This window comes from Columba livia, chromosome 3 (genome assembly GCF_036013475.1).
Source record: "Columba livia isolate bColLiv1 breed racing homer chromosome 3, bColLiv1.pat.W.v2, whole genome shotgun sequence".
Classification (NCBI taxonomy): Eukaryota; Metazoa; Chordata; class Aves; order Columbiformes; family Columbidae; genus Columba; species Columba livia.
In genome coordinates, this window is record NC_088604.1 from 120,751,136 (window position 1) to 120,772,373 (window position 21,238).

The 21,238-nt window shown below is 41.9% G+C and overlaps 1 protein-coding gene across 4 annotated transcripts in view; it reads left to right on the forward strand.

Annotated features, from left to right (window-relative positions):
• The first annotated feature begins 1,732 nt into the window (after nt 1–1,732).
• PSME4 (proteasome activator subunit 4) overlaps nt 1,733–21,238 on the forward strand; it is a 47,455-nt gene continuing 27,949 nt past the window's right edge. For 2 of the 4 annotated variants that reach the window (XM_065059957.1, XM_065059958.1), the window contains exons 1-11: nt 1,733–2,046; nt 6,886–7,026; nt 7,569–7,685; nt 9,022–9,081; nt 12,342–12,386; nt 13,476–13,625; nt 14,562–14,625; nt 17,361–17,435; nt 17,961–18,083; nt 18,547–18,639; nt 19,527–19,792. In XM_065059957.1, coding sequence (XP_064916029.1) covers nt 1,865–2,046; nt 6,886–7,026; nt 7,569–7,685; nt 9,022–9,081; nt 12,342–12,386; nt 13,476–13,625; nt 14,562–14,625; nt 17,361–17,435; nt 17,961–18,083; nt 18,547–18,639; nt 19,527–19,792 — 1,316 coding nt within the window. In that variant the 5' untranslated portion in view covers nt 1,733–1,864. The remainder of the gene's footprint in view (nt 2,047–6,885; nt 7,027–7,568; nt 7,686–9,021; nt 9,082–12,341; nt 12,387–13,475; nt 13,626–14,561; nt 14,626–17,360; nt 17,436–17,960; nt 18,084–18,546; nt 18,640–19,526; nt 19,793–21,238) is intronic. The other 2 variants (XM_021280470.2, XM_005513163.4) reach the window with 2 other exon arrangements.

Below are 21,238 nucleotides of genomic sequence, written 5' to 3' on the forward strand. Positions count from 1 at the left end.
CGCAGGATCATGTCCTGTTGCAGTGGGCTGGGAATAAAAATAATACTTGATCCAAGAGGTGTGTAACAGCATGGTATAAATGCATCCTTGGGAAGATGCCATGAGAGTATCTGAGCGTTATGGCCTTTGCTCATCACGTTTGGGTTTTCCATGGCATTTCTCCTCTTCATAATGTGTTTCAGTATTTAGTTAGCTATCTAAAAAAAAAAAAAAAAATTAAGCAGAGCTAGTTTGAGCTTAAAGATGAGAAAACAGGATTTGCCCTTGTCAGTAGCTTTAAATCTAATCAGTTTGCAGCTGTTGTATGGTCACGATGTAATTCTTGGGGGGAAATTCAATTAACAGTGATATTTAGGAGCCAGCTGGAGCTAACAGCTCTCAGTACCCTGGCGCTGTCGTTGCGTGTCCATCGCCGGCTTGATCCTGCACCCACAGGCCAATGGCTCCGCTTGACTGACGGGCGTTATTATTTCAAATAAGCCTCTTAGGCAGCCACACAATCCACTACTCAACTCCGTGACTCATTATCCCTATCACGAACTCCATCCCTGCTTGACATTACAGGAAATTTTGGGGAGTGAAGTATTGCCATCACAAACTCCTTCCCTGCTTGATGTTACAGGAAATTTTGGGGGCTGAAGACCAATATTCGGTAATTTTCTGAAGTTCCGCTCTTGAGAGCAACTGGCAGGTGGATGATTTTATTCTGATGTAGGAAACAATTATTTTGCAAATAATATATCAGGCAGGATCTCTCAGCAAAGCAATTTTTTTTAATAACAATATTGCAACACTAGGTGTTCCACCTAAAGGTAGGCACCCATAACAGGACAAGAAGCCCCTGCTTATATCCCCCCAAAATCCCGGCTGCAATTTCCCTCCCCTATTCCCCATTGGTTGGGTACTTTGGGGTTTACAGACTACCCGACGCTTGCCTCATTTTACATACAATACCCTTCCCCTAAATTAACTTGTAAATAGAGGTATCAGTATATATTCTGGGAAGAGACTGTGTTTTACATTACAGATCCATAGGCTGATGTCTCTCGGTCCTTCCCCCTAAATTAGCTTGTAAATACAGGTATCAGTATGTATACAGATATCAGTATATATTCTGGGAAAAGACTCTTTTACATTAAGGATCCATAGTCCAATGTCTCTTGGTCCTTCCCCCTAAATTAGCTTGTAAATACAGGTATCAGTATGTATACAGATATCAGTATATATTCTGGGAAAAGACTCTTTTACATTAAGGATCCATAGTCCAATGTCTCTCGGTCCTTCCCCCTAAATTAGCTTGTAAATACAGGTATCAGTATGTATACAGGTATCAGTATATATTCCCGGAAGAGACTGTGTTTTACATTAAGGATCCATGGTCCGATGTCTCTCGGTCCTTCCCCTAAATTAACTTAAAATACAGGCATCAGTATATATTCCGGAAAGAGACTGTGTTTTACATTAAGGATCCATAGTCCGGTATCTTTCGGTCCTTCCCCCTAAATTAACTTGTAAATACAGGTATCAGTATGTATACAAGTATCAGTATATATTCCGGGAAAAGACTGTGTTACATTAAGGATCCATAGTCCGGTGCCTCCCGGGAGACGCGGGGACACGGAGGCGAGTCCCCCGCACGGCCCCGTTTCCACGCCCGCAACGGGCCGCGGTGCGGCCCGTTGCGGGCGTGGAAACGGGGCCGTGCGGGGGCAGCCGGTACCGCCGCCTTCCGCCGGAAAGGGAGTGAGCGGGGCGGAGCGGCCGTGCCGTTCCGTTCCATTCCGTTCCGTTCCCCGGTGTGTCGTCACGGCGCGCTGCCGGGTGACCGGGGCGGCGGCGGGCGCGGATCAGCGCAGCCCCGGCCATGGCGCCGCCGCCACCAGCACCGCAAAAGGAGATCGTGTACAACAAACTACTGCCCTACGGGGAGCGCCTGGAGGCCGAGGCCGCTCGTTTCCTCGCCCAGATTAAAGACAACCTGGCCCGGGCCGTGCAGCTGCAGGAGCTGTGGCCCGGGGGGCTCTTCTGGACTAGGAAGCTTTCGACGTGAGTGCCCGCAACGCGCTTTCCTATTTCCCCGGAGCGGGGTTGGCGGGCTCGGGGGGTATGGAACGGGGGCGCCGGGCTCGTCCCTGCCCCGCGGGGCTGTGGGGAAGGCGGGCGCGCTCATAACGGTTCCTCCCGGCGCCGTTTCGGTGCCCGGCCGAGCCGCGGCACCTCCGCCCGTCGAGCCCGGGCGGCTCCGCTCGGCTGCCCCCGCCTTGCACAAGGCCCCGGAGCGCGTAGGGAACGGGGGCAAAGGTGGATTCGTTTCCAAGGGCTCACCCGCCGTCCCCGAAACTTTGCGAATCCTGCGAATTGTGGCCTTATTTGTGGTTTGCGCACCACCTGTTTCACCTCTTGCCTTTTTGAGCGAGTCGTGCGAGATACCATCTCTGTGTAACTTCTGTGTAACGAAGTCGTGCCCAAGACAGGCCGTTAGTTCAGCGCCAGCAGGATTAGATTCTGACTTAGCGCTGTGTAAACACCGTTGCTGCCTTTGATAGCATAAATGCATCCACAGGAACATGCCATGAGGGTATCTGAGCATTATGGCCTTTGCTTATCACATTTGGGTTTTCCATGGTGTTTTTCCTCACCACAATGTGTTTCAGCATTTAGTTAGCTATCTTAAAAAAAAAAGCAGAGCTAGTTTGAGCTTAAAGATGAGAAAACAGGATTTGTACCATGTGTAGTTTATGCTGACGTTACGTGTGATGGCAAGGTGGTTTTAATACAGATAAAACCATGGTGGTTTCATAGATAGCACATAGGTTTTCCTTAGTGGATTTTATAAAGTATATTTATGCCTTTTTTTTTGGAACAGCTGCTATTTTGGACGCTGAAAATGGCATCTGATGGCAATGACTCCTCTAGCTTCAATCTGTATTGCTGTGGATATTTTTCATGTTTTTTTCTGAATATTCTTTGTGCCTTCATAAATGGTGTTTCCTGCGTGCTAGAAATGTGTGTTTTGTACAATTTTGAGATCTTTTCTTGAAGTTTTCCTCCTTATATAAGTAATATGTTTTAATTGTGAATTTAATATATATTTGGCAGTCATCTGCTTGATACATATGTATTGAAATGTAAGTGCCTTTATATTTGCCAAGAGGCATTCTTAGATAGAATTACATCGGTGGTTGCAAAATGACTCACATGTTTGCGTTATGTGACAGTTTGAACCTGCTTGGAACCAGTTCAACGCTGTTTCCCTTCCCCCCCAGCCATCTGCCAACTCATACTGGTTTCAGTGGTACCTGTTGACTTTGTGCTTGTGCTGGAACTTCATCTACTACTCAAGCTGAAATAAACTATCGGTTCTTACTACAAGAAAGATCAGCATTAGCTAAACAAGCTAAATGTGGCACTTCGAAGGTGTGCAGGTTTGGGTCGGAATCACCCTGTTGCTCTGTAAATTGCAGCTGGTGCTAGTTTGGGCTTCAGGGCAGTGAATTCAGCCTGTTGAGAGCTGCTGCTCAGCTACTCGATGAATCACAGAAAGGCCAGGAGGCTCTAATTTGTGGTTTTCCACCTACTCTTTGAAGTTTGGATTTACTGTGTGTGTTTGCAACTTGTCTGATGCCTCTGAGTCCCAGGATTTCTTGGTGGCGTGTTATATGCGGTAAGACTCTGAATGTGTTTGGATGTAGGCAGGGAAGGAAACAGTGGGCTTGGTTTAAAAATATCCTGGTGTACTTAACGTGAGAGATGTTTTGCTTCTTAGTTTCACTTGACGAAGTACTTGTACAGGATGAAATACATTAGGAGAAGTTTAGGCCTAGATGAAACGCTTCCAACCACATGGTGTTCTAATGTCACACCGAAGTCAAATTATAGAATAATGACAATAAAATCAAAGTTTGCTATCTGTGGATAGTAAGTGATTCATTTCCATATCAACTTACTACCTTTTCCCTGCTAGCCCGCTATAATAAATAGCACATTTGTTTGATGGGAAAAAAAAATACCCAGAGTCTTCATAATGGTCTGATCACTGCTTAGCTTTGCTGCAAATTTCTGTGTTATAAAAGCCAGTATTCTCACAATATTGTATGTAATAATTTGTATTTCAGAACTGTGGCTGCCGTGTCTTTAATCTATTACATGTACAGATATGAATGTTAATACAAACATTGTATTGTGTACACACACATAAATGAGTAAAGAAAAAAATTCCCTGCGGATAATATATTGCATGGTTACACCTCCTCAGACACTCCCGGCTTTATACAACCTGCACAAACCCTGTGGAGGATGAGAAATGAAAGTGAAACTCAAGGCTTTTTTTGAATCAAAAATGGGAGTATCGCTCACTGTTTTGTGCTGACAGCTGAACCTGAGAGCCTGTGTTTCTTTTACTCTCAACAGCTGAAAACATGACTTGCACATAGTTATCTTAAGAGCAGCTGTTTCAGCCATCTGATGTCATGGAAGGAGTAGGGGGAAAAAAGGCAAAATTGGAGGTTATTATAGCTAATGTCTGTAAGCTGATCTGCATAATTCTGTTATGCATAATTTTCAGTGGTGCAAACTGGTTCTTTGGTTGGGATGCACATGCTCAGCGTGGTGAGAGAACTTGCTTGTGAAGGCAGGAACAGTGCAGTTCCTTGAGTAATTTACGGCTTAGTGGGACTTCATATGCAAGTAAAACTGCTTGCTTCGGATTGGCAATGAACTCTATAATCATCGTCCCGAGATTCAGCCAAGTTTGGTGAGTAAAACCTGTGTGTTTTAACGCCCCGATCCAGCTGTGGAGGCAGAAGGCTGGATCTCGGTTGTGTAACTTGCTGCAGGGTGTGCGTGGCAGGCGGAAAGCAGGTCGCATCAAAAACGTTTGCTTGAATGGACTTGAGTCATACTCTTTTATGGTCTCTCCATCAAAAATAGGCTGCTGTTTCCATTTTTCCCTCTTCTGTGTTATAGAACATAGCCTGTGAATGAGCATAGTAGTACAATATTAACATTTAATAGTTCCCATACACATAGTTGACTCTGCAGCCTGGAAAACACACAAGTGTCTTCCTGTGCTTTCTACTTCAGGAGGCAAGAGCGGAGTTTTTGGAGCTGGGGGATGCAATTTCTGTTCCTGACAATGTTATTTTGTGTGCTTGTCAGGTATAGGCGTATTACAGAACGACGTTTAACTGTCTGCTTGTAGGATGTGGAAAAACGCAGCTCAACTCTTCTGAATTAGAATGGCAGGACACAAAGTTACAGTGAGGATGGAAACAGCTCAGCAGGACTTTGCTGAAGTATTTTAATATTTAATCGCTGTTGTGTATGAATCCTGTTTTACATCTATTTCCCTCTTTATCAGAAAAATATAAGCTGCCTTTTTGGATGCATAAGGGCTCTGTGGGCACACTGTGTACATACACGTGATTTTAAAGAGTCTTGTTGAGCATGATTCACTGTTTTTTGTATCGTTTGTCAAAAACAGAGTTTTAGACAGATCATAGTCCTGTCCTGCGTGTTGGAAATTGACAATGGATAGGTAGGAATTTAGGAGAGAGATTTATTCAGCTTCACAAGTGACAGCAATTTTAACTGTAGCAGAGCAGCGAACTCTCTAGGGCAATTCAGCATGTCCACTTGATACGATAGTGTGTTTCCTAAAAATAGGTCTATTGTAATTGTGGAGTGAGAGACTGGACACCTAATACTTTTAGAATAGAGAATTGGCTTCTTGGCTCTTTTTTTTGGTCCATCTCCAGAGACCTCGTACTCTGTGCGGAAAGGATGGAGCTGCAATCAGAATTTTCACTTTTTAATCACGATTTTTAGGGTGGGTGGCTTTGCTTTGTTTTTTCTCTCCACAAAGCTGAACTCCAAACGCACCTGCGCAATAAAGGCCAATTTCTTTAAGCTTTTTGCTGTTGACTGTAGAGTATGAGAGCTCGTAAAACCTTGGATGGTTTTCTTAAAGCAGGAGTTAAAAGGGGAAGCGCAATTAAGACTTCCAGGATCATCGCGATGTAGCATTGCCTGCCTTCATGTAACAAGTCTAATTTTTGTTTTGCAGCAATTTAGTTCTAGGGTTGATTTTTTCCCCCGTAACCCACTTAAGTGTGGTTTGTTGGTTTTTTAAATCTGTGCTGAAGAAGCACCTGTGTGATTAGTCCCTGGGCATCCTTCAGGATTCACGAGGTTCTGCCTGTATCCTTTTATTTAGTAATGGCAATATTTCATCCTTTGTGAGGGGGATTCTGAAAATGTTGCAGTTCCCGTCTGTTGCATTCTGCTCGTTTAATCTTGAGGAAAAGGTGATTAGTTCTGTTCTAGAAGTCATTATTTTCTGTCTTGTCTTGGTGCGCAGCTAGGTTGAGAAATAATCAATTGTTTAAAAATCCGCCTCCCCCTGCATAAAGAAGCTGTAAATGTGGGAGCAATTTGGCATCTAGTTCTGCTTCTTGGGCACAGCGACATCTTTGTGTTCAGTACGTTTACTCCTTCTGTTTCTTAATTAAACAGCATTTTGTGTATTAGAACTGCTGGTAGCAGTTGGCAAGAAAGGTAACCAGGCAAAGATTTGATTTTTTGTTACATATAGCAATGCTGACAAATTAATTTGATTTGTGGTGCACCGTTTCTTTCTAGTTAAATCTTCAGGCTTCCGCAGTTTCTTTTTAATCATACATGAAGAAATGAAACCAGTATTCTTAATTACCTTATGCCCAATATTAGGAGAGTGGAGAGTACGTGCAAGTGCGTATGGCTGAAGGGAAATGAATTGGAAGTTCTGAAAGGCTGAAGTCCATTTCAGAACCCTCTGTCCCACAGTGCTCCTGGATAAAATGGAAATGTTTTAAGATATTGCTGACTCATCTTGCGTTTTGTTTGCAGATACATCCGATTATATGGGAGGAAATTCAGCAGAGAAGATCACGTGCTTTTTATCAAATTGTTGTACGAGTTGGTGACGATTCCCAAACTGGAGATCAGCATGATGCAAGGATTTGCGCGCCTGCTGATAAACCTGTTAAAGTACGTGCAGATTTCTGCTGGCTGCCCAAACTTTTGTCTCAAAATAGTCGATCACTTCTCTTGCTTCATGTTGTTGTATACTTTAATGTAATAGTGTTACTTAAGTCCCGTGTGCAGACGATGTTGGTTAGAAAGAGTTCTCGTTATGCAAACACCTTTTTGTATCATTTGTATCATATCTCATCACACAAACACCTTGCCCCTTTCCGAGCTTTAGGACTGGCATCCAAGCTGAAAGAATGTCAGGTTTGATTCCTACGAGGAAAAGAAAACATCTCAGAGCGCCGCTTTCTGAGGCTGCATCTGGAAGTGTCTCACAACCTGACAATGTTTGTTGCACTGAGTCACGCTTCTCCCGGAGGCCTTGGCAGGTTCTGTTGGTGCAGAAGCGGCTTTTTCTTGCCTGGCCTTCCTGCAGCTTGTGCCAAGCGCTGGAGATGGGCAGAGTTAGCGCGGTGTCTGGGCCGTTCTGGTGCGCAGTGTGGCCACGCAAATGCTTCGTGCTAAAGCGCTCATTGATTTTGATTTCTTTTTTCTATTAGGAAGAAAGAACTGCTTTCCAGGGATGATTTAGAGTTACCATGGAGACCGCTTTATGAAATGTTGGAAAGGATATTGTACTCCAAAACAGAACATCTTGGATTAAATTGGTTTCCCAAGTAAGTTCACGTTTTAAAACATTCGATAGGTTATAAGCACCTGTAATGCTTGAAAGTACCTTGTAATTTGCTTTTAATATCTGGAATTTGATACACAGTAAATATTTTGCTTATGTTTTCATGAAGTGTATTTTGGTAATGGCATGTGAGACTGTACTAAATCAGATATCCTTCTGCCAACCAATTGTGTGTGTTACGCTGTTTCTCTATGAATATGATAGAGTTCATTTCTAAATGTGCTGAAACAGGGTCTTCATCAACTTAATTGGGATGATAACCCACAGTTTAATCGATATAATATTAATTTTTTAATGATACTCAAGCCAAATGTCTGCTGTTCTGTTTTATAACACAATAACAATTTGGGGGAAAAAATCATGCTGTTCTTAAATATATCTACTGTAATCATTCCCAGTGTCTGCAACGTAGGTGTGCACACAAAGTGAAGTACCTCTTATAGAAAATACATATATATAGTCAAGGTGATGATATGATATGGACAAATAATCCATTTCAAAGCTAAGAATTTTAGAAATGTTCTACTGATTTTTAAAACGAAGCCTTGTTTTCTTTGCTTTCTTTGTGCTGCCAATGCCTCCCCAGCAGTTGAATTCCCAAAATTACAGTTTTCCTAATAACTCCAATTAGAGAAGGTCCTGCTCTATAAATTAGTTTCTGAAAAGTATTACGTGGGTGACTCATTGTGTTTGTTTAAATTGAAACTTCACGTAAAGAAATGTAGGCGAAAATACGTAATTGGCTTTAAAAACCCCATAGTTTTCTGCCCAGGGCTTTTGCAGTGCTGCCACTGATCCCTTTCACCGGTTGGAAGATCCTATTGCTGATAAATAAAATGAACAGAAAATATGCGTAGCCTTGTCACTTGTTACAGAGCATTTCATGCTCAATTTCTCTCATGGCTACATAGCTGGAAAATTAATTTTGCTAAATTGCATTATTTTGCAAATTGGAGGTATTACTTGTCAGTGCAAATCCAAAAGAGCAGAGCCCTTTTCGGTTGGTTATTTTCCGCATACGCCAGCGCCTACTGAAACTGCGTAGAAATTAGAAGAGGGAGAAGGAGGTTAAGCCGAAAGATATTGGTTGTGCTGGTCTGTCTGAAATGTTTAGCATTTATTAACTGCATTAGATACCAGACGCTCCATGTTAATATGCAGTGCGATTGGTTCTCATACGGTGTTTATTATCTATTTTTAACATCAATTTTGAGGGGGATCTTTTTGGTGGAAGTCAGAAGATATTTTGAAAAGCTGAGTCGATTTGATTTATAGCTGTCAATTTAACTACTGTTCTAATTTTCTTCTTTTATATTCAGTTCATATCGACCAGGCTTGTCTTCACCTAAAACATTTGTGCTTAATGTATTACATAGGTGGTAAGAAAGACTTTTTGTTCTGTTCAGCTCTGGCCAATGTGTCATCTTGTGCATGTTCTGTTGAATTGTAACACTTGTCACACAGGTGTAATCTTCTGCATAAATGATTGTATTGGGAAACCAACGTTAACCTGACACCACTGGTTATGAGAATGTCGCACTGTATGTAAACCCTTCTAATTGGGAACAAGGCAGCGTGTGTGGAGTGGCTGATCGGCGCCTATACGCTAACTCATTTAACAGCATATGGATTCCAGGGGGCAAAGGAAAGGTGGATTTAGCATTTGAATTAGTGCTGGATATGGACAAAATCCACATTGGTGCAGGAGTGGATGTCACTGACTGTACCTTACTATTAAAAACCATGAAATCATGGAAAGTGCTTGAGCAGTGAGGTCATAGGGGCTGGAAAATACAGCCGGCAACAGCTTGGGAGCTGTGGAGTGTGAAACAGTCGCTGTGTCAGGAGAGTTTCCTCTCAAGTTTTGCAGTGAAAACCATAGCAGGAGTTTTGGCATATGCTTTAATGGGAAGTGGAGTTGCAGTGGTTTTTGCTTTGTTTGGGCTTTTTTAGGAAGAAAATTTTAGTTGTACTAACCCAGTGAGATACTTGGATGACTGGAGTCAGGAATTCACTAAAATGATTGGTGAAACTATAGCTGGTTGCTCTTTTCATTGGCTTAATTTCAGCTCTTTAATAACGGGGTGGCCAGTGCAGGGCTAGAATTTCACTTACGGCCTGAATCCCTCCTGAAAAACTGAATTGCGCTGTTACTGCTTTTTGATAACGTAAGAGTCAACAGTGTCAGTTCATATGTTAATTCTTTAAGCTGAAACATGGTTTGCTTTGAAAATGCATGAGAAAAACCTCAGATTTATCAGTTAATACGGTCGTTTCCAAGAGAAGAAAATAATTATGTAGTGCCAAAATTATGATTAGTGACAGAAGTTAATAGCATTTTGGGTGGCAAAATAGAATAATAATAATATTAATAATAATAAGCTAACAATACTTCAGGTAATAGGGAGGAAATAAATGCAAAGAAAACTGAATGGGATGAGCAATTTTCCTTTATCTCATGAAATACATGTGTTTCAGTAATTAACAGGAGATACCATCCAGTGCAAATGGCTTCATTATTTCTTGATTACAAACGTTTTGATACTTTAGATAAGCGGCCGGCGTCAAACACCTGAGCGAGGCCGGGAGCACTCACTGCGGTTCCTACGTGTAGTTGTTTGCTGCTGGGCTCTGTTAATCCAGAGCAACATACAGGAATTGCGAGCATGGTAACTGGAGGTATTTCTCAGCAATTCTGCAGAAAACCGAGCCCAAAGTGGAACAGGAGCCGCTGTTCAACAGCTGGTGAGGTGCAGTTCAGAGCGATGATGAAAACAGTGACCAGCAGGCTCCGGTCTCCCTGCTATCGTCCGTGCTTTTCTCACTGCAGCCGTCAAGTGGGACTCTTGCAAAATTCCTTCTGGAGCTGCTCTGTGGTTTAACTGTGTCTCAGGTGGAAGTTGCCTCATGTACAAAATTTGCTGCTCGTGTGGTTTGTTTTGTTTTTTTCTTTCCAGCTTCCATTGTAAATTTGTATCTCGGGAAGCAACATCCCTTCCAGTCTTTCTCCCTTGCTCTCTTCCTCTAACAAACGCTGAGATCTGGCTGGAAACTTGTGAATTGGAAAGACTTGGTGATGTGTGGCATCAGTGTTTCTGAAAATCCCTCTGTCTTCCAGGCTCTCCTCAGCACTGGTTCACTGCAGTGGGCGGATGGGCTGGGGACAGCTTTTGGGGTTGGCTTTGTCACACAAGTATTTTTCCTGTTACTCTTTAATGCACTTAAGGAACGTTGCTGGTTCATGCTCTATTTATCTACCCTTGGAACAACTGTTATCTATTTCCTAACGCTTCCAAGGACAGTGTTCACTTTAACCCAGAACCCTTACGAACTCCTTGCAGAGTTTGATCTTAGCTTTGTTTAATGAGCGCTTGGCCATTTCCTCTTCAAATCTGAGATGCTGTCAGTCAGCTGAGAATTGTCATTCTGGGAAAGGTCACGGATTTGCTTTGTCACTGTTGCATAGAACATGCAGAATTGTGCATCCTCTGTAGCGCTGCTTGAAGTGTGAGGGCTGGGTGGCCTTTTGCTGGCTTGCGTTGGAGTGAAATAGTGATTTATCCACTTGATGCTTCTCCTGCCTTGTATGGGATCCGTTTATTCTGTGGAGGACTAGAGGGAGAGTGTGTGCATGCTTGGTATTTGTGTGTCTCAACATTAATTGACTTAAACTGATCTTTGCTGGAACTCTAAAGATGATACATTTGCATCATCTTTTTCTGGTCAATACAGCATTTCTGTATGTTAGTTTTTGATGATGAACTAAAGGATGCAATTTTTCTATTAAGAGCACGGAAAGTACATCTGAAAGATGTAGAAAGTTCTGCAAAAACTTTTACTTCTGTTCAGGGAGTGTTTCTTAGTAAAAGTGCAATTTAGTCTCGAGCTTGTCTTGTAATAAACAGAAGATTTGAAGAACACGAGAGCTTACGACCTTTATGACACCATTGATCAATCTCTCTCCTCCCCCTCCCTTTTACTCTTTGAGTTTATTCTGAGGTTTAGTCCTTTTTAAGTGGTTTGATGGCATCTATGACAATTCATAGTTTTCTTGCTACCGATGAAAATACTCTTTAAATCAGCTCTTTAATGTGAGGGAAATGAATGAAATAACCAGTGATTTGCAGATAGTACATATTTCTCTTTCTTTGAACCACTGAACAAAAAAAAAAACCCAAACCAAATTGAAAAGGACAGATATGGTATTTGGAGTCTAATCATAACAACTTTCTGAAGTCTCTTGCCTTTATTTATCTTACAAATGTTTCTGAAATCCAGAAACCCATTTTTTTCAGTTTGTGTTTCCAACTTCCCCCAAGAAGTTACCTCGGTCTGCTGCTTGGTTGTGGATAAAAAGCAGGATATTGTTTGTAAGAAATGATCCTAATTCTTCACTTAAACACAGGGAATACTGGAGTGCTATATGGAAAGTAGAACCAAGAGTTTAGCAGAGCGGTTTTAACCGTGGTGATTAGGTCTGTGTAAAAGGCAATCAGCTGCTGCATGTTCATGGAAGACATCTAATTGCATCAACCTTACCTTAAGCTCTTGAGGGAAACATCAGTAAATGGTTGTTGATTTCATGTTGTCATTGAAATGTGGTAATATACTATCCCTGATGTGTCCGTTTGTGTTTCAGTTCTGTAGAAAGTGTCCTGAAAACACTGGTGAAGAGCTGCAGGCCGTAAGTACTTGGGGTTTTTTAAAGCCTATATCTTTAATATTAATTTAAGGGACAGAAGAAAAGCATTGGGGTTTAAAAAAAAAAAAAAAAAAGAGACAAAAAACCCACCCCACCCTTCTGGTGATTCCTTGGCTGATATTGACCCAAGCCATGGAAGTTTGGGGTGGAGGGTGTAGACTTTTCTGTTTTATTGCATTATGATCAATACCTCGGGTTCATAGGTTGCTTAGAATGAAAACTAGATGCCTGGCGTGTTCCATGTTGTAATATGTAAACAAAGAGTATGGTTTAGTGTTTGGTGGTGCTTTTGACAGCCTTGGTTGAAGGTCTGTTCATGGTTAGTTAAGCCAGGGTGTCAGTAGCCAAGGCCACCATGGCTTTTGCTCCTTTGTGCTGCTGCGTTCACTGGGAACGTGTGTGCCTGATGCAGCCTTGCGCTCGGAAATAACATCTCTATGGGTTTGGAGCTAAATAAAACCCCTTAGTTATGACTGTTGATTCTCTGGTATCTGTTATGAAGACAGAAGTCACTGAAGCAGAGTGTTTTAAAAATAAAAACTTGATGTTTGTCTCTTGAAAATTCTGACTTAAGGTTGGGACACTGGTAACGTTCCTTCCAGTCGGCCCCATATCAACTGCAATAATTACGTTGTCTAAATAGTTGTATCTGGTATGCATTTTAAATACTGCACTGCATGGACATTTAGTTTCTTTTTAAATAAATTAAATAACCAGTATTGTTGTAATGTTCCCAAAAATGTTCCTCGTGCTTTAAGTAATCTTTTTTTATATTCATCAAATGGGAATAGCAGTTGTTTGATATTTGACCAGCCTTCACATTAAATGGTTTTGCACTGTGGTTCAACAAGGCAAAAATCTTGTTACGCTTGTGGTGTTGAAATGATGCACTGTGTTGTCCTTGGTCTGAATTCTGTTCCGTGAAGGTGGAGCTGGGGATTGCCCCTGGGTGCACAGCCTTACTTTAAAGCTAAGATTGATGATCAGTTAGTAGATAGTTCTAGATATGTTCTAAAAGACACAAAAGTTAAAGCCAAGTCTTCGTATGTTGAATGGTGTCCCTGTTTTCAGATACTTTCCGGAAGATGCCACTGCGGAGATGCTGGATGAATGGCGGCCGTTAATGTGTCCGTTTGACGTTACCATGCAGAAGGCTATTGCCTACTTTGAACTTTTCCTGCCCACCACCCTTCCTCCCGAGCTCCACCACAAGGGTTTCAAGTAAGTGGAATTGCCATGTCGGTATAGCGTTCTGTTGCAAATGCAAGCAGTTCTCTTTGACAAGATGACTGAAAGTCAGCGAGCAAAACGAATAGTGGCTTTAACAACGTTTTTGGAAGGAGTTCAAGACTGAAATTCTGTCAGTCGTCCTCTTTTGTCAAAGTGACCTGGGGTTAGTCTTAGGACCTATTCTCCAGGAGTTCTCCCTTCTCTAGGGGAAAGCAGACAGTATATAACAAAGTGAACTAAATTGAATTAAATGCACTTTAATTCTGAAGGAATAGCCTCCCAAGTAAAAATCATTAACACAGCTTTAAGTCCTACCTTCTATTTAATTTGGACTGTCTTCTGATGAGTCCGTCGTGTAGCTTAAAGTACAGCTGTTACTACAGATTTGGGATTGTGAGGTAGAGGTCTTCAGTTCTCTGTCAAGGTGTGACAGTATGAGACGGTCAGAAGTCTTCCATAGGAAATAAGTTTGAGAATTAAAGGAGAAACGTTTGCAGGGTGGGACAGTATCCGGATCATTTTAACGGAGAACTATTGAACTTTGAAACATAAGCCAGTGGTGTTTAGTGCACGTAGAGATTACTTAGACTGGTTAGGTTAAAAGTGTTTGTGCTGTAGGGTTAGTGAAAACTTCAAGGAATGGACTGAATATAGCTTGTAAAGGTAAATTTAAGTAAGGGACTGGTATGGAGGGTTCGCATCCTTGGCTTCAGATGAATTCAGAATAAATGCTATTGACGCTTGTAACCATTGGTCAATAGGGACAAGTTTTAGATTTTAAGGTAGAGGGAAATGAAGTGTGAGTTATTTCCATCTGGTTTACCTGTGTTGGGATGGCAATATATGGTGGAGCACCTGGCAGAGTGAGGGATCAATGTCCAGTTGCTCTCACAACATTGTAATTGTTTTCATTCTGTTCTCTTGCAGGCTTTGGTTTGATGAATTTATAGGCCTTTGGGTGTCAGTTCAAAATCTCCCCCAATGGGAAGGGGTAAGTATGTACTTTTCACCTGCGCTAGAAGAAAATGTTTCAGTATTCCTCCAATGTAATTGTAAGGCATTCAAGTCAAACAGTGTTACAGTGGCTTTTTTTTCCCTTCTGCTTTAACTAGTACAAGAAAGCAGAGACAATAATTTCATGATTGTTAGCAAGCAATTACTGGCTGAATAGATGAGGCTGCACTTGTGCTTGGTGACCGTTGTTTAATGGCCAGCTCAGGCAGCTTTGCTGTCCAGCCTTGGGAATGCCTGCTGATGCTTCCAGCGGTGCAGAGTGATACTGTGATTTCTATATAGTTCTGTAGTGTCTCATCTTTTGTATCTTCACACATCTTTCATGATCCCTAATTTTGGGGAGTAATGCTTTGCCTTGACTCCAGTGGGTTGTCATCTTTATTTTAGATACAGTAAAGAACCTGTACTCCCCCATGGCCAAAACTACCATTGCGCTTTAGCTTTCAAGGAGAATAGTCTGCCCTGTTCCTCTCTGCCTTTTTTGGTGTCTGATATGACTAGATGCAAACTCGGGAAATAAAATCAAACACAATTTCATTCTTGAGATGCCACCAGCAGCAGCTTAGGTGCTATTGCTGCCTTGGCTTTCCTGCAGTGAAACTTGGCCTATCACCAGATTTTTCCATACTTGGTATGAAGGTAAGCTCATTGACCATCTGGCTCTCTTTGCTAATCTCCTGCCTAGATACACAAGGAGGACTTTCTGTGTCTTTGGAGAAAGCTGATTTCCAAAACATGGTTGAATGCTACCTTTGTAGCATGTTCCATTTCTGGCAACTTCTTTGTGAAAGGCTTGTGTGTAGGTCTTTCTGGTTCATCTCAAATAAAGGCAGGCAGTCTTTACTCCAACAGTTGGCAGTTGTCTGTATTTGAATGGGGACGATTGCTGAAGTTTTACTTGAGATTGTCTGGAGACACTTTTGCATCCTTTTGATGGCTATCCAAAAAAATCACAGTTCTGTCTACTCTTTCTGACAGAAAGATGACAGCCTGCACTTTAATATCGTGATTTGGTTTGTTTCTGTCAAGCAGTCTAACAAATAATCATCAACACTCCTTCATACATTATCTCTGTGTTTTTTTTCCCTCTTCCACTCTATTCTGACAGTAGTTTGCTCACAAGGCCCAAACAATTTTCTTTTTTCCCCAAAGCTTTCAGTTCATGTTTACTTTGCTGTCTTGTCCACTTCTTAAGGGCAGGCTTGTTCATTTTGTCAAGCTTGGATGAAGATAATTAGACATATGGGTTCTGACTATGCAATCCAATTTGAGCCTCTGTGTGCTGCAAGCTTGTTCTCAGCTTGCTTTGGCAGCAGTTAACTTCCTGTTCAAAGGGAAGCTACAGAACCAATTGCCTTTGTGCATGGTAAGGGGGTTTTTTGCAGGGGTTCTTTCCTAGTATCAAACAAAAAAGGTAGATTGTGTAAGAAGATGTAACCCCTGTCTTCAGGCTGTGTCAGATGTGACTTTCTGGATCGAATCTCTGTGTTATCTGTTAATACCTGTCTCTGAAGCAGGCAGGATTATTTAAGACCTTTCCTTTTGGCTCTGCCTTAGCTTCAGGCTACTGACAGAAGCATCAAGGCTCTTGGAGGCCTGACAGGCATTTCCCTGTTTGGACAAGCTCATAAAAGGCATGTTGGTGGATTATGTGCTCTCCCATGATCAGGATATGAGTGTGAGGCTTTCAGTCCCTTTTTGTTTAGTCCTGATAACTCTTTCCTGAGCACATCTTTCCGTTCCCTTTTGGACTCATGAGACTGTCTCCTGGTGACAGTGTCTAATTCTTCACAGATAGTTACAAACTGCCTTCCCACCTGCCAGCTGATGCCTGTGGCCTTTGCAAGCCACAGATGTGTATAAACCAAAGCTTACAAATGTGACAGCCCTCAGCACAGGCAAGCACGCTTTCCGTAGGCTGGATCCTGCACAAGCTGAATAGGCCTTTGGGATGCGCTGGTTGAGTTTTCTTCAATGGCTATATGGAGATGTTATTTTAGGCCAGTATCCACATCCATTCACATGGGAGAACTCAGCTGGTGAGGAAGCACCATGAGATGAACTGGTGGTAGTGTTTGAAGGACTCTGGAGCTTTCTACAGGGGCCTTTCTGCAGGATGCTACTGAGAGTCTTGTGCCCTGTGGAGGCTGTTCAAAAGGGGGGAAAAGCTCAAAGCCGCTCAAAAAGGGGAAAAGATATTTCTTAGCAAAGGTTAAAGTCTTTGACATCACATAGCTCACGTATAAGTTTGTCTGTTGCTCATCTACTGCTCTTCAGAGTTGTTTTAACAATAAATGGTTGAGAATTAAAATGGTACTGGATGCATTCTGCTAATGTTACTTCACCGAACACAGGGAAAGGGAGAGCGTGAGTATGCCTTCGTAAAAGTACTGTTAGTACGTCTTCACGTTTAAAAGAAATGGAAGGGCTAGGAGCGTATATTCTGGCAGGCTGCCTCTCCCAGAACTAGGATCACAATTACCTGCTTTGTAAGTGCTCAGATGGGTGACAAGTTGGACTCCTGAAGGTAGGAATTCAGATGCATCATGAAATATGGCATTGGTGGCTTCTGATAAAGCGAAATCTCCCTTTATAAATGCCTTAGTGCCACAGGTAGCTTTTATCTTGCATCTGTGAAGTAGATTGAGGGGTTTGTGCATCTTTATTGTAGGTAATATTCTAACAAATATTTCCTTTTATGGTTGTTTTCAGCATCTTGTAAATCTTTTTGCACGCTTGGCCACTGACAACATCGGGTACATAGATTGGGATCCGTATGTGCCAAAGGTAACATTTCTCGCTTTTTGAAATGATTTTGTTTACTTTGAGATAAGCCTTCAGTGTTACCATGCTAAGAATAATTCGTGCTCTCTGTAAGGGTATTCTGCTGCAGCGGCCCAGTTTTTCAAATGAGGTGCATTCATTTGAAGAGCTAAGTTTAGCTTTGAGAATTGGAGCCATGCCTTGGTACCAGACAGCATTGGAGGTTGTTACTGTTATCGCCTGACTCCAAACCAAACCAAAGCAACAACGTGTCTCACTACACAAGCACAGTCTGGTTGTGCAACTCATCCTGTGTTCTTGTGGAAATGGCCCTTAATGATATTCTTTCGGTGAAGAGCGTATATAACCTTTGAATCTTTCAGCTTATGGATGTTTTAAAGATGTTCACAGCAGCTATATTGTTTTTAAAAAACAAACAAACAAACAAAAGAAAACCACCAAACACCTTTCAATTAGAAAATGAATTTATGCCAGTTTTATGGCATAATTAATAAAATAATTTATGCCTTTTTTTTTTTTTCTTTTCAGATTTTTACCAGAATTTTGAGGAGTTTAAATCTTCCGGTGGGAAGCAATCAAGTGGTTGTTCCAAGATTCTTAACAAATGCTTACGATGTAGGACATGCGGTAATGTGGATCACAGCCATGATGGTGAGAAACCTCATTAACAGAGACAAAACTAATTCAAAGCTTTAAGCAAGAATGTATTTAAAATTAATGTTAGTTCTGCAAAAGAATGTTTTTAGGCTATCGTTTGCCCAAGTTTTGTTTTGAAGGATGTTGTTTCCTTGTCAGTTTGGGATGTGGGTGCAAGGCTGATTTCACAGCTGCTGTCCGTGGCCTTCTGGAACGGAACAGGCACAAGTGCCGCTGTGGATCCATGCGTGGGGTCTGCTCGAAAGCTGACTCACTCTTTTAGGGTGAACCTCATCCCATCAGATGGGGAGAACTTGCTTCTCAGTGCTGAGCTGAGGGTGGGGAAAGGAGGGAGTTTGCAGGTGGGATTTGATGCTTTGAGGTGCTGCTGTGGTGAGAGCGCTGACTTGTACTACTGCGTTACCTCTTCGTTGTAACTTAGTCTGTGTAATAAAATTCTGTGGTTTCTATTTTACAGGGTGGACCAAGTAAACTAGTGCAGAAGCACTTAACTGGGCTGTTCAATAGCATCGCCTCTTTCTACCATCCTTCAAACAATGGGCGCTGGCTGGTGAGTTGTTTGCATGTCAAGACAATCACTTTGGCTGTAATTTAATGGTCAAACCTATGAAATCAAGTGTGTTGATAGATGCAGAATGTGCTCCAACAGCCAGACTGTCTGTTGATTGTGAAATAGTTTGAGGCTTTAATTTGCAAAATACATTATTGTACTGTCATTCAAATAATATTCTGATGTCAGGAACATATGGGAGCATTCGTCAAACGTCTAATCCAAGCGCAGTTTGCAGTCCAAAACTAGAGATCTATTTCATACGTATAGGTAGGAAAAATAGGTCAGCACTTTAAAGGAGAGTGATAGGCAGCACCAGTATTACTTGTGTGACGTAGCTTTTGTGTTACTGACCTACGGTCTCCTAGTTAGGATAGTCTAGTTTTGATTAACCAAAGCAAAAAGTATTTTAACGCACATGTAGTTTGAAGCATAACTTTTTGATGGTGTAGCTTGTGAAGTCCTCTGCCAGACAACGTGCGGCTCTCCCTCTGATAGCTGCCAGAAAGTACAGATTAAAATAGCAAGACTGGTCAAAGGAGCTGACTTGGTCTAGAATAGGGTATTTCCTTACACATCCGTATACAGAGAGTGCTCTCAAAGATGTCCCGCTTACTGGTAAATAATTCTTGACTGTATCCTTTGTATATGTTTTTCATTATTTTTTAAATCATAAGGCATAATGCTGGCAACATCATAGTTAATATTTTGGGAACTGAAGGTTAATGACAAATTGTAAACATTGTATTTTAGAGCTCTTCTAAGTTTTCATTTGTTGCTGTTGTGTAATTTCAAGACACTGGCTTATTAACTGTCTGTTGTATGCTTAGCAGCTCAGATTCTGCTACTGCCGAGTAACTAAATAGCATTACTTGTATATTGAACAGAACAAACTGATGAAACTACTTCAAAGGTTACCCAGTGGCGTTGTCAGGAGGCTGCATCGTGAGCGCTACAAGAAAACAACTTGGTTAACTCCTGTGCCTGCGAGTCATAAACTGACTGATCAGGATGTTACAGACTTTGTCAAATGCATTATTCAACCTGTTCTTCTGGCTATGTTTAGTAAAACTGGAAGCCTGGAGGCTGCCCAAGCCCTGCAGAACCTTGCACTGATGCGTCCTGAATTAGTAATTCCGCCTGTACTTGAGAAGTAAGTTCTACAGAAACGCGACAGCTTCCCTGTTCCCTTCCCAACAAGTAAACATGCAAAGCAGTCATCTGCATGATAAGGAATTGTCTTGTTGCAAGTGAATGCTTGCAGTGAGGGCAGCTGCTGTACACACCACCGAGCAGTCACCTCCGTCAGGACAGGGGCTGAGGGACAACTTCGGCTTTTATTGTAATTTATTTGTTTTGCTCTGTTTTTTTTAATCCCCTGGCAAATGGGATAGTTCTGGGAGCTGTTCACAGCTTGCGCAGGGTAGGGTATTCCTAGGTTTTGTATCAGGTAGTGGGTCGATCAGTTTTAAAGCAACTTTGTACCCTTTATTCGTAAGCCTTCTCACTAGCTTTCAATTGGCCCAAATATAAATGATGGTATTGCATCTTTGTGTTGTAATAAGCATAAGTTTTATATTTCTGTTTTGTGTCAGAGTATGGTACAGTTACAGATTGTTTAAAATTACTGTCTTGGCTTCCGACTTTATAAGCAAATCACTAAAGTATGTGCCACTGTATAATACTGAGTTTGTGCTATTGCTAATGCCTTGGTGCCTGAAATTCCAAAAGACAAATGTAACTGTCTGTCCCGATGACGAACTTCCATCCTAGTCCCTGTCTGTGTTCCTCCTCCTGTGCGGTCTTTGGTACTTTAACAACTCGTATTCTAAAAACAATGGAGAGATAAGTTTGTCTTGAGAAGCCCTTCCCGAGTCCCATGCCTTCCTGACTCAACGGTCTGTAAAAACGTGCTCAGTGTGCTGTGGTACGAGACCATTTCCAGCAGAGCAGTTGCAGGCAGGCCGGCCGTGGCCGCCGAGCTGGGTACGACCGCTCTGCTGTTCTGGGAGCAGACTGCGTGTCTGCTCAGCCCTTCAAACCATCACTGGCATGTTTGCCTTGGCTGCGCCTCCAAATTCATTCCGTTGAGTGGATGTCGGTCCTTTGTGCTTCAAATGACGTAGGGCAGGGGTAGCACTGACTCCTGTTTGAACTGGAGGTTGCAGATAGCAGCAGGAAGTGTTGCTAAGAGGTACTGAGTGTAAAAAAAGGTTTAAAAATCACCATAACTTAACGGGTGCTTATAAAAAAGATGTGGACATATGTAACATTAATATATCCCTTATCTATTTAGAGGCAGTCAAGGAAAATTTTCATGCTTACTAAAAGAACCTTATGCTTTTAAGTACACAGCTTGCATGAAAGTTCAAACATTAAAATCATCATAGCTTTCAGTCTAGGAGCCTATGCAGTTAGTAATTCCTGTGCTGCAACTGCTAGCAAATTATTTAATCCTGAATTGGTTTGAACATTTATTTAATCCTGAATTTGTTGAACAAGACTGAACAAATGAAAGGAACATTTTCTAACAGAGAAACATTAAGTCCATTGGAAAAAGATTAGAAAAAAGATTTTGGAACCATTGACATCTTCCTGC